Source organism: Cuculus canorus, chromosome 9, assembly GCF_017976375.1.
Source record: "Cuculus canorus isolate bCucCan1 chromosome 9, bCucCan1.pri, whole genome shotgun sequence".
NCBI classification, from domain to species: Eukaryota; Metazoa; Chordata; class Aves; order Cuculiformes; family Cuculidae; genus Cuculus; species Cuculus canorus.
Window position 1 is genome coordinate 2,462,731 of NC_071409.1, and position 13,266 is coordinate 2,475,996.

At 42.5% G+C, this 13,266-nt stretch overlaps 1 protein-coding gene across 4 annotated transcripts in view; it reads right to left on the minus strand.

Moving 5' to 3' along the window:
- Positions 1 to 13,266, minus strand: part of UGGT1 (UDP-glucose glycoprotein glucosyltransferase 1) — a 49,159-nt gene extending 35,893 nt beyond the window's left edge. For 2 of the 4 annotated variants that reach the window (XM_054074574.1, XM_054074571.1), the window contains exons 1-11: positions 10,477 to 10,600; positions 10,197 to 10,335; positions 8,583 to 8,665; positions 7,855 to 7,985; positions 6,915 to 7,027; positions 5,598 to 5,772; positions 4,200 to 4,296; positions 3,012 to 3,090; positions 2,712 to 2,812; positions 1,759 to 1,858; positions 632 to 692 (exon numbers count right to left, since the gene is read on the minus strand). In XM_054074574.1, coding sequence (XP_053930549.1) covers positions 632 to 692; positions 1,759 to 1,858; positions 2,712 to 2,812; positions 3,012 to 3,090; positions 4,200 to 4,296; positions 5,598 to 5,772; positions 6,915 to 7,027; positions 7,855 to 7,985; positions 8,583 to 8,665; positions 10,197 to 10,335; positions 10,477 to 10,585 — 1,188 coding nt within the window. In that variant the 5' untranslated portion in view covers positions 10,586 to 10,600. Of the gene's footprint in view, positions 1 to 631; positions 693 to 1,758; positions 1,859 to 2,711; positions 2,813 to 3,011; positions 3,091 to 4,199; positions 4,297 to 5,597; positions 5,773 to 6,914; positions 7,028 to 7,854; positions 7,986 to 8,582; positions 8,666 to 10,196; positions 10,336 to 10,476; positions 10,601 to 10,886; positions 11,019 to 13,169 lie in introns of those variants that run through there. The other 2 variants (XM_054074575.1, XM_054074573.1) reach the window with 2 other exon arrangements.

The following is a 13,266-nucleotide window of genomic DNA, read 5'->3' on the forward strand; positions in this document are numbered from 1 at the left end:
AGGCACAGTCCCACTAGAAAACTAACCATGTCTCTACAGCTCTGGCTGCTAAGTTATCACTACAGATGCATAACTCAGCAGTTAAGGCTGATGTAACACAGTCCTGTCCTGTGGATCACATTAAGAGCGTCTGCATGGCAATCCTCAGAACACCCACGCTCTATGTTTTCTGTGAATAAGCATTTCCGCCAGGGTTAACACCAGAGGACTTTCCTTGTATTTAAAATTAACATTACAAAAATAAATACAGCTAACAGATTCTGAGTTCCGATTCCAAGCAGAAGGTGACTGTCACGTACATTAACAAGTGCTTGCCAAATAACTATCAGAACACTCAGTTACTGTGAACAACCATTCACAGCATTTGCGCAGCTCCAAACATCATTCCCCAGAAGTGATCTCGCTCAAAGAATTTCTGACCAATACTTTCATATTTGAGCAAACAAGCTAAATTACGTTCCTTCTCCACGTCTGAAAGTCCACCACTTCTTTATTTCTCAGATGCACACTAAGACAAGAGTTGTGTGTGAAAATACCAGGTCATTATTTGTGAGCAAAATGTAAACTTTTAAATAGAATCATTATTTCCAAAGCTTGCATTTACATTAAAAAAAAATGATTGAAGCATTACCTTCTGGTTCTCTTCAATTTCTGCTCTGAGTTCCGAAGAAACAACTGTTTTTGTTATGGCTCTGCAGAAATACAATCATCATGCTGTGAATCACCTTTCTGTTTATCTAATGGATAGATTAGATAGCAACTTATCCAACTTTTTGTACCTTAGAAATAAAAACCTTTAGCCTCCTAGTATAAAGAACTGCAATCAGAAGCACTTGTGTTTTGTGGTACCATTAAACAGTAGGATGTGCTATTTTTTCTTATACTACATGATTCAATAGAACATAAAATTTTAACCACATGCCAAATCCCAGTGTCTAATTTCGCATTAACTGTAATAAAAGTCGGCATCTGCCGGAAAGGCAGAGGTGGAGGCTGGCAGCAGAAAATAGGGGGCTTTTGCTCCTCATTTTGGGTTCCCATTCCTTTCTTTACATCAGAACTAGCTCATAAATCTGACAGAACACACGGTGTGCAGTGCCTGCCTTAAGAAGCTATAAATAGCACAATCATAACATCAGTTGGTGGGAAATAAGATGAGAATTCAGGCTCTTTTTACCCTCAGCTATACCTCCACCCACTCAAAAAGGAAATGCTACTGTAATATCATCTTCGCAATCCAGGTCATGGCATTCATGAAATGAAATACATTTCTAGACTGGTTAAACAGGCCAGATTATGGCTGAATTTCTTGAAATTAATTTGAATATACTCAAGACAGTCACTGGCAAAGTACAAAAAATAGTGGAATTGCACATCAGTCTCTGAAATGAGACCAACAGGTCTGTTTGCCAAAGTGGATCCCAGAAGAATAGTGGGATCCAGTAAAGAGATAAAGTTTAAAGCCACCAAATAGAAAACCTATCTAATAATTTCTTGAGGGCTTGATCCAAAAGGTTCAGAAGCATTTCACAACAAAACAGCACGGGTAATTCTGTCAAATTTTCCACTAGTCCACATCAACTGCCGTCCAAGAAAAACACTGCAAGATCCTCTTTGTAACACTCCCTGCGTAAACATTCCTCACTCTTTGCTTCCAGCTAAATGAAAACTCAGATGTCAACCAATGCTGCCTGTCTGTGGTTCTGCTCAGAAAAAAAGATAGCAGGAAAACCTTCTAGAACTCATAACTGAAATTACCTGGCCTTTGTAGGGAAGTTCTGACTGAGATCTTTCATGACCATCAAGGCATCCACCGGGGGAGCAGTCAAAATGCGAGCAGCAGTTTGAAAACTTAAATCTAGAAGTGAAAAAAATAGTAGTCAAGAACTCTAAAATGAAAACAAGCCAAAGTAGGGTCATCTTTAACATTAGCTTTCAACATTTTTACTTATTCGTAACCCATGAACATTAAATTTCTATCTGGATGTTATATATTTTTTTTCCATCTTCTTCCTTATATTCAACTTGTTATTTGTTGCTTTGAAGTAAGGAATCCTTCCAAAGTGAACCAACATAGCTTGTCTACGGATGACTTCAATGACACCAGACCGTCGCCTTTTTTTTCAGGCTGAGGTGGGAGATCGGCCCTTCAGAAAAGGTCTGGGGACTTGTTTCACAAGCTAGAAATATAAACAGCCACCATCTGTTGGCTATAGGTGGATTCTCTGTGGCTACAATACATGCTGAACATTAGATTTACTGTCTTTTTCAGAGGATAAGGAGCCTTTCCACAGGCTTCTGCAGATTATTTCCAGGGAAATGGGTCATAGTTGCATGTAGGTGCTTTACAAATACAGTTTTCCTTTGGTCTTGAGAAATCTCAGCTTTCCGCACCAAGAATGTGACCACGGAAAGAAACTTTACAGTTCCTTTGCTTTTCTGCATTTGGCAGATGGTACAAGTAGTCGGTTCGAGCAGCTTACGGTGTTGCACAATACAGAAAGCAAACCTCATTTCAGAAGTCCTGTGAAACGATCTTTCTCAGAGCTATTTCAACAGAACTCAACAAAGTCGCTTCAGAAAACCCAGTATTCCCCAGGGCAGGCACATACAAACTCCGTCAACTACACATCCACACGCCACCTAGTTTGTGTAGAGCATGGAAAGATGAGGTTTTGCAGCACAACACCAAAAGCCTTCATAGCCATTACCTTGCAATTGCCACACTTTCAGAGGGGCCATTTCATTGGTACTTTCCACAAGGTGTTTTCTAAGCTCCTTCAGCTCTTCTGTCAAGTCAGGATACAACTGCCTAAAAGGGTGTGAGGGTAAAATAACTTCTGTGGTTTCCAATATGCAAGTCTTCAAAGAATCAAACACACGAAAAAGTGCGCTGCTAACACAGATGGACAACTTAGACACTTAAAACATAATAACGAAGTAAAATATCAGCATCCCTGCATCAAGTTTTTTGATATGACAAAGACCAAAAACTTAATACTGAGTTTTACCTTAGTTTTCCAAACAAAAATCCCTGCACTTCATCAATTGGGTCGTTTTCATCTATTACCGTAGCGTTCACATCCGTGCCTATAAACACACCGAGAAGAACACAGAACACAATTACCACACACTCGTCTTGGTTAGTTTAACAAAACTACACTGCAATAACCAAAAAGAGGAAAGGCTGGGCAAGTTCCAGGTTTACTTTTACATCTGTATCAATGAACACACTTAGCTGAAATAAAACCAAGATGAATCATCGAGAAGGAAAAGCTTAAGATGAGTGGAAGATTCCAGTTGAGAGCAGCCCTGCAGAGAAGGATTTGGGGGTGCTGATTGATGAGAAGCTTGACATGACCCAGCAATGTGTGTCCACAGCCCAGGCAGCCAATCGTGTCCAAAGAAGTGTGGCCAGAAGGGCGACGGAGGGAATTCTGCCCCTTTGTTCCTCTCTTCTGAGAATTCACCTGGAGTAGTGTGTCCAGTTCTGGAATCCTCAACATAAGAGGGATATGGAGCTGCTGGAACAGATCCAGAGGAGGCTACAAGGGTGATCAGAGGGCTGAAGCACCTCCCATACGAGGACAGGCTGAGAATGTTGGGGTTGTTCAGCCTGGAGAAGGCTCTGAGGAGACTTTAGAGCGACCTTCCAGTACCTGAAGGGGCTACAAGAAAACTGGGGAGGGGCTGTTCACAAAGGCTCGTGAGGATAGGACGAAGGGCAATGGGTATAAACTGGAGAGGGGCAGATTTAGACTGGACATAAGGAGGAATTTCTTCACCATGAGGGTGGTGAGGCCCTGGCCCAGGTTGCCCAGGGAAGCTGTGACTGCCCCATCCCTGGAGGTGTTCAAGGCCAGGCTGGATGGGCCTTGGGCAGCCTGAGCCAGTGGGAGGTGGGACACCATGGCCACATCAGTGGGGTTGGAACTGGATGACCTTTAAGGTCCCTTCCAACCCCAACCATTCTAGGATTTCTCAAATATAGAAGACAAGTACCACGGCAAAACTGTGTTTCATAAAGAACATAATCCCAAAAGAGAGAGGAAGAGAAGACAGTCATTTCGGTGATTTCAGATCAGAAGAAAGAAGAATATATACAATTCGGACAAACAGTCATTGATATTAAAAGAAATATAAAATTATCTTTGCAAAATTAAAACGTTCACATTAAAGTAGTTAAAATAACAATTCACCTTTCACCTGTGTATCATCCTTGGCCTTATATTCTGTACTTTTGATAGCCAGTTCCACACCATAGCCAGAGAGGTAGACTTTTTCTTGACTGGGATTCTGGAAGGAAAAGCAAACAGCACAATATTGCCACTTTTTGTTCTGATGTACAAATTAAAAGCTGCCATTTCCCAAAGCAAAGACATTTCAGACACAATTGGCAAAGCCTAAGTGAGAAACAAAGACAATGAGCGATTCTGCAGTAACGTACAGTAATAATTATATTTCGTGTTGTATTTCAACAGCACTTTTTGAAGTTCAGTGAGCAAAGATATCTTAGAACCAAAAAAAAACCACTAAAACCCATAAACAGAGAGGAACACAAAGCAATGTTTTCAGGATTCAGCACGTAAGCCAAGTAGAGCAGGACAGACTCATATCATCAAATCAGACAAAGGAGGGCGTGGAACTTCAACCGTGAAGCTCAAAAATGAAACATTCACTGAAGAGTTGTAACAGAGAATTACAGAAAAAATAAGTGAGTGACAAGAGATACACATCACTAGTTCTGACTTCAATGGGAAACAAACACGATCACTGGTTAGAAGTATTTTGAAGTGTACAGGAGTCACACAACTGTACTAAGATCTACTGCGTAATACACTTAATTATGAATGCAGGTACTCCTCTCAACTCCGAAAAACAAATTACTTTCTGTAAGGAAAGCGGTGTGTGCAAGGCATGACTTCCTAAAAGTGCAAATGTTCTTAGAAGTGAACCAGCCGATGATTTTTTTTGCATTCAAGTCTGCCTACTAGGAGCTGGGCTGCAGGTTGTAGCAACATTAAGCAATATTCAGGAAAAAAGCCAAATAATTCAAATTTTTCCAGGCTTTTGAAATGTAGTTTTAAACACCAATCCAGGGGTTATGGGCAAATTAGGGGAGGGGGACAGAAACTAGGACAAACTGCACTAGGACTGGTAAGTGGCTCTGTAATACAACTGCTACAGAAAGAATGCCTTTTGTTTGAAAGCGATACCTTAAGGTTAATCCTTGCTTTTCATATCAAGAAAATAAGTGACATAACAGTAAAAAGATCTGGCTATTTACTTTAATCTAATACAGGTAGAGCAACATTTTTTTAGATTAAAATCCGTAATTAATCTGGAGTTTGACTCTGCATTTGTAAAATGAAATTAACCACTTAAAATAATCAGGAGAAATAAAATATTCTATATTCCTCAGCTACACACAAGAAAAAAAAACAACCTTGAGTATTCCAAATAAATATCAAGCAGCAACACATTATGCAAATGTCAACGTAAAGGGAACAAACTTAGGCCAGCTTTCTCTTTTAAAATCCACGCCAGTTACTTGTTCTGTGTAAAATATCTCCATTACAGAGCACAAATGTACTTACAGCAATGTAGTGCCTGAGGACGTAAGTGATTTCTCCTGCCTCAGCCTTTAAAACAAGCCTCTTGTGGTGTCTGTAGAACTCCTCTGAGCCAATCTCAGCGTAGAGTATGACGACAGGACTTTCAGGGTTTGACGCAGGGTATTTGTGGTCCCCTTTGAACAGAAACGGCTTTGGCCTAAGAGTAAATATTACAGACTGTCACACTGTGATTCACAGCATTTCCTCACTCAAGACAAGAGGCAGAAATGCTTTTTCTCATGTTTAATCACTGCTCTGTCTTCACTGAATACTTGTATCAAGCTATTCCCACATATTATCATGGATCGAAGCATCTGAGACACATTGAGAAAGCTTTGTTAAAAGGGACTTGCAAAAACGAAACAAGTAGTCAGGTGCTGGTTTGGATCTACTGTGATCCTTCCGGTAACAATGAAACCTTAAACTGTCAATTAACTTTTTTTCCCCTGATGGAGATTCAAATAAAAAAAATAAAAGGGTAATAAAGCAGATGTTCCAGGACCTCAAATTCAAGAGGACCCTGTCCTTCGCTTAGTATACAAAGCAGAAAGTGAATGAGAAGACTGTTTTCAACTTCTGTTTTGAAATTTTGTCAAAATAAAATGAAAACATTTAAAATATTCCCAGTAAGTGAGAACAGCACCTGGGCTATAGATGCCGTGTGTCTGCACATTGACAGAAAAAAACCTTTATGCTTACAAAACACCAAAATTAGCAAGAACACTATGAAATCAAACTGAAATGTAGGGTGTTTTCTTTTCTAAAGAGCTATCATATTTTATAGTTTATTTTTGTTACCAAAAGTTAGAATCAAGTTCTGGTTTTGTGAAGAAATCTGAATTTGAAATACACTGTGCAGCAATAGCTCTCTTTGTTCACGCTGAGAAAATTATATAGGGAAAATATAATACACATGCTCCAAGGCATTCGTGACGCCACTTCTGTTACATCAACCATCACTTCAATACGCAGCCCAGCTCCTTCTATTCTCCCTGCCCACTAAAGGCTTGATGTATTCCTGAGAATTCCAGCTGCCTTTCAATAAACCGTATCCAGCATTTCCCATGCGCTTTCAAAGCACTCCCAGCAGAATATCACAACACAGGGGATAAGAAAACAACCATTCCAATCTGGATTAATGAGAAATAAGAGACCACCACTCCACACAAGCAATGGCCTGTAAAAATCAATACCAAAGAATGTAGAAGCTACTGGTTTATTACCATCTGCCTCCAACAGTACGTTTAAGCTAAGGGAAATTTTAAAAGCCAAACCAGTGACAGGAAATGAAGTCAATACCTTTCTGAAGCTCCCTCTAAAAGGTTTCCAAGAGAGTCAAATTCACATGTCTTCTCCCCATGCACAGCAAAAAACAGGGTACAGCCCTTTGGCGGAGGTTCATCTGCTGCTATCTGCATAGTTGTAATAAAGTGGGTTGAATGCTTTCCCTCAGAACAAATGAAAATGACAACAGCACAGCTCTGTCGCAATTACTCTTCTTCAATTTACTGCATCCTAAACTAGTGCTTCTGCCCTGTTTATTACATAATTTAAATGCAAGGTAAAAACTGCAAAATTCAGAGCTCAGCCTTAACTTGCCATAAGCAGCTTTCCAGCCTATTTCTGTTAGCTGTCACATTAGTTCCAGGCACAAAAAGTGAGGCTTGCAGTTGCGGGGTTTTTGGCTGGAGTTTTTTTTGCATTACATTTCAGAAACCTCTATACAAAGTTAACGTATGTGTTAAACACTAAATGATAAAGCGATTCCAGATGAAAAAGGAAGATGTCTCCTAGTGTTACTTAGATAAGTTACACGATAGCCTGAGTCTGAGAAAGCAGAGAGCACAACAAATTTCCCTTTATGGGTTCTAATCACTGGAGCTATATATTCATGGATTACTGTCTTCAATAAGTACAACTGAATAACAGGAACAGCAGCAGCATCGCAAATACCAACAGAGCCATAGGGAGTTCCCTCCCAAACCTCTACAAATTTATCACTGCAGCAGGCATCAGCAATATGAAGACATTTTGAAATTCCCACTCTTTATTCTGCTCAAGACAGACGGAGACTAATTCAGCACTCAGTGAAAGTGGAATATAGATAGGCTCTTCAGCTCAGATGTATGGAGCACTTAATCAGTTCAAGATTTCTGATGTACCTGAACATCTCCTTAAACAGGCTGCTCCTTCCTGGGCTCTACAAACCACCTGAGGAGTTCCCCTGTGCTGTACCAACCTGTTGAAAAGCTTGAACTGTTGCAGAGTAAGAACGCAAAGACAGGGAAAACTTCAACAGATTCTGCTGCAGAGGGGACAGAGTCTGGCAGGCCACTTTCAGCATTTCATGGTAAGAAGAATAATCACTACCTGCAAAGTCAAAGCACAAGCAGTTATCTTTCTACACCATATATTCACCAAAGAGGGGTTTTTCATCTCAGCTGTGATTTATACTAACAAAAGCTCATGACATTAGCTGTAAATGTGTGTGTGACCCTTCCTTCCCAATTCTCATTACAGCCCATTCCACAGATGGACAACAGTGAACTTCAATAGAGACCCACAAAGAGTCTGCTTATGTACAGATACAAACATTGGCTCGGGGAGGAGGAAAGCGATTAAGTGCTCTCATTTAATTTCAGTTCAGAGATAGAAACACAGGAAAAAAGCATTTATAATATTTTATACTTCATGTTGAAAGAGAAGCTGGCAAGTGAAACATGTCACAGACTCGTCCACTACAGCTTTCGTCAGATATCCACAAGCCTCGAGCACTTCACAGTGAAAACACAACTGAGATCAGTCATCCGATTTCTAGAACACTAACACAATGGAAGACAAAACAGCTTGGCTTATTTTTCAACCACGTCAACTGTCAGTCACCATCAAGAAAAACATGATGAAAACCTAGAATCACAGAATCACTTAGGTTGCAAAAGACTTTTAAGATCATCAAGCCCAACTTACCATCGTGTTCAGATGTCTTAATGTTTTGACTGGCTTCAACAAAATTCCAGAATTTTTCTTGACCTTCTTCTGATAAAAATTCACTGAGTAAGAAGAAAAGAGTTAGATAGATCTGTAAATTTTCTTCCAAGTTACAATTCTAATGCTTTGTAGAGCTTTGCAGAAAATCAGCTCCTACTGTATGCTTAGTTGTATCAGAAAACCATATGTTACTAGAAAAAGCAGACCAGAAAGGCTAAAACTCAAACAAATAACAGCTGCAGGCCAGGACAAACACATGAAAGAAGCTTGTAAGCACCTATGAATCTCCAAGACTGCTGACAGCTAGCTCTCCGCCGTGCTATATTTCTTCGCTAGCCATCTTTTAGGAGAAATACACATTTTTGTTTACTTTGCTGTAACAACAGTTTGTTGAAACCACTAGCTTTGGTGGGGTTTGTTTGGTTTTAATAAGTTTGTTTTTAATAAGTTTGGAACTGGTACCCAACTACAGTGCTGGGCTGAGGAAATGGAACAGCGGGGATGGTTGGACACTGCAGCGCTGTACCATTCTGCCAGTCACCCTGGATGAACAACTCTACCTTTAAGTAGAACAGTCAGGTTATATACCGAATGTCTGGCACATCATTTTAATGATTTGCTTACTGTTTCACTGTCTCTCAGGGTGGGCTTTTCCCCAGCAAAAGCCCTGCACTGGCAGGGTATTTAAATCCCGGAACTAACACCCGAGCTTTTCACTTCACTGCTTCTAGATTTTTCAGTCTTGCTCAAACTTGAGCTTCTACAGAGAAGTGTACAGGAAAGCGATGTCCCCTAGGACACACCCACCCCACCACCAAAAGCCGTGCCTGCTTGAATGAAACCCATCTATGCCAATCCGTTTTCATGTGATAACAGGCAGAATTCCATACGTGGCAACATCCTTAAGGGATACAACATTAAACACACAAAAACCTGTAAGTCCTATTTCACAGACATCTCCAAATTAGAATGCTGCAAAAGGAAATGACAGGGACTTCTAAAGTGCTAAGCAGACTAGCAGTGAAAAGACAGCACTTTGCTTTCTTTGCTCTTTTTAAATAACGTCTAATTAAAAAAAAACCCAAAACAAATCTCTGATACCATAGAGGAAATCTCCCCAGTCTGGCTTGCACAACTCTTCACAAAGCAGTTGGGTTCAGATAATCAATGCACCACTCATACAAACAAAGTTAAAATCAAGCTTACCTGAGCTAAAGGTACGCAAGCAACAGATGTATTTCAAAACCTGCTGCCATCACTGAAGCCAAAGCCTGCTATGGGATCTTACAAAACCATGCTAAACCTCTTCAGTGCTGTTTTAGCCTTAGGAAGGCAAAACCCACCTGCTACGGAATTCATGGTTGTAAACGTCCAGCCTAATGCACACTGAAAGAACTCACCACACAAAAAACCACTCCTGTCTCCTTTACAACACTCATCCCACCACCCCAAGCACAGCAATGATCAAGTTCAACCAAGAGTAATTGCTGCCAATGAACAAGCAACGACCAGAGCGCCACAAATGAAAAAGAGGTCACGTTACTTTATCTTCTAAGCATATTCCATCAACAAAAAAAATCACAATGCACTTACCTTGTTTCAAGCAACAAAGGAGTTGAAGACCACTTCGTAGTCAGAGACGTTGTCACAGCCTTAGAATCTCCTCTTACAAGTGAAGAGCCAAACCAGATTCCAAGAATTGCAATAAGTATTCCCATTTTATAGAAGAGGCCTAAAAAAGATGAAGAAAAGCATAGTTTTGCATTGTGTCTTCTAATAAATACAAAATCTCTCATATCCAAATATATTAAGGCATAGCTTAAGATTCAGTTGCTCACATAACGCAGTACATCATTGAGACAACCAGTCTCACCTGGGCTTACAAGATAAAAATACTGTGAAAACATGAAGAGATGAAGATTAAGATCTGACTTCTGAGCTGCAGTTAAACCTAAACCAATTCCAGCCTCCTCCACGTTCATGCTTTCAAATAAACTTGCTTCTGTTCTGGGACACCCACATCATACACTTCTTCCTTTAAGAAGAGGTATTACAAACAACAGATAGAACCATAGAACAGGTTGGGTTGGAAAGGACCTTAAAGCTCATCCAGTTCCAACCCCCTGCCATGGACTGGGACACCTCCCGCTGGATCAGGGTCCACCCAGCCTGGCCTTGAATACTGGATATTTCCAATTAGGTGGAAAAGCAGCCCAGCGTTCATCCTATGGGAAGTACTGTCATATTTGGTCTTTGAGCAGCCGCATCTGCTGCTGTACTGACCCCGTCGGCGAGGCCAGGCGAGGCTACGGTTCCTTTGTCAGCCCGTTAGGTTCTGCTGGGTACGACGGGGTTCTTCTCTGGGGAATGAGGACACGAGCATTTCCCAGATGAACCACAGACCAACCTCAGAAGCTGAAAAAGGAATGAAAAATGAATGTTGACAGACTCAAATGATAAAACTTACAGCGAGAGATGAGCTGGGGGAAAGCTATTTCTTTACTGTCCTTCCTGCATAGCTTCGTGTCTATCATTCTCTGATCTGTCTACCATAATACAGCTGAGTGGAATTTCCTTGCCCACAACTCTTCAGATTATGGAAAATCTGTATTATCCTGTCGGCTTTTCATCACAGCCTCTAAAAATTCAAGCTTTTTCCCCCCCTCTCTGACTAGAGTATAATATGCAGCCAGGAACCCTCCATCTTCTTAATCCTTATTTTTCTGGATAATTCTTCCCATTCATCCCCCAACTGGAGAAACAGCCCTTTCCAATTCCAGGTATTTCATACCCAACAACCTGTCAGGATTTAACATGATGATGTCAATGTAACAAAGTCTCTGTAATACGTGTTCTATATCTGCAGCTCTACCTGTATATAAACAGAGACAGGCAGAATAACCTTGTCCCACTCCTGTTAAAGGCAAACACTGCTCCAGGAGAAAGCTCCCCAGCCATTCAACAAGGCCAAGTGCAAGGTCCTGCACCTGAGTCATGGCAACCCTCAGTGTCGATACAGGTCGGGGGATGAAGAGATTGAGAGCAGCCCTACAGAGAAGGACCTGCAGAACCTGATGGATGAGCAGCTCGACATGAGCCAACAATGTGCACCCACAGCCCAGAAGGCCAACCGTGTGCTGAGCTGCATCCAAAGCAGTGTGGCCAGCAGGGCGAGGGAGGGGATTCTGACCCTCTATTCCTCTCTTGTGAGACCCCATCTGGAGTACTGTGTCCAGTTCTGGAATCCTCAACAAAAGAAGGACGTGGAGCTGTGGGAGCGAGTACAGAAGAGGCCACAAAAATGATCAAAGGCCTGGAACACCTCCTTTATGAAGGGAGGCTGAGAGAATTTGGGTTGTTCAGCTTGAAGAAGACTCTGAGGAGACCTTATTGCCACCTTTCAGTACTTGAAGGTGGCTGACAATAAAGATGGAAAAAAACTTTTTAACAGGGCCTGTAGTGATAGGATAAGAGGTGATGGTTTTAAACTAAAAGAGAAGAAATTTGGACTAAACATTAGGAAGAAGCTTTTTACACTGAGGATGGTAAAACACTAGCCAAGGTTGCCGAGACAGGTGCTAGCTGCCCCATCCCCGGAAACATTCAAGGCCAGGTTGGATGGGGCTCTGAGCAATCTCATGGGGAGTTGAAGATGTCCCTGCTCAGTGTAGGGGGTTGGAATGGATAACCTTCATCATCTCTTCCAACCCAAACCATTCTATGACTCCACAATCCCTCAGCCATTGCTGTGTGTCAGTGCCTTGTCTTTCCAAACACAAACAATAACGCCCTGCTCTGACATGCGAAGGGCAGCTTGCTAGGCTGCACAGGACGTGTATTTTGCACGTGGGAAGAGGGCAGATGGCACTGTGTGACGTGGCACAGTTACGGCCACCGACTGCCGCATGCAGGGGAGAAAGCTTGGTCATTATTTGCGGAATGAAACCTCAGTTTCCGCCAAGTGCAACAAAACCCATTTCCCTCAGAAATGGGGCCTCAGAAAGGCCTCCCTGGGGCAAATCACACGTGTGAACATGACTTGTACACAAACATATTCCACCGCAATCCTGCAATTCAAAGTCCGATGCTACTCTCTCATGCGTGTTTTCCCCTTCTCTGAAAGGCTACAAAAGCCTTTTCCCATGGGAAACGGGAAAAAGAAGGACACATCTGTCACCTGACACCAGTCCACGGAGAACGTGCAGATAAGAGAGACCGTAAAGGAGAAGAAAAAGCAGCATCGCAAAGGAAAGTGAAGTGGTAAAGGGCTCAGGGATGGGTGCGAATGCCCTGAGGAGACCCAGCTCCGCTCCCTGCCAGGCAACACAGCGAAACCCATCTGAACCACAACATTTCCCTTCGGATCTCTTTAAAACCCCTCGCCCTCCGGAGCCCTGCCCAGAGGCCTCGCAGACGGGACGGACCCATCCGCCCCCGGGCCGCACGCTCGGCCCCGAGACCGGCGCTGCCCGCGGGATAAGAGGAGGGACTGGGCTTCCAGCCGGTCCCGGCCTCCCGCCATCCCCCCGGTCCCGGCCCCGCCGCGGGTCGCCGTGGTAACAACACCTGCCGGCGGCCGCCACGCTCCCTTCCGGCTCCCGCCGCCCCCGCCACTTCTGGGCACGGCACTTCCGCTTCGGGGCGAGAGCGGCGGCACCGCCAT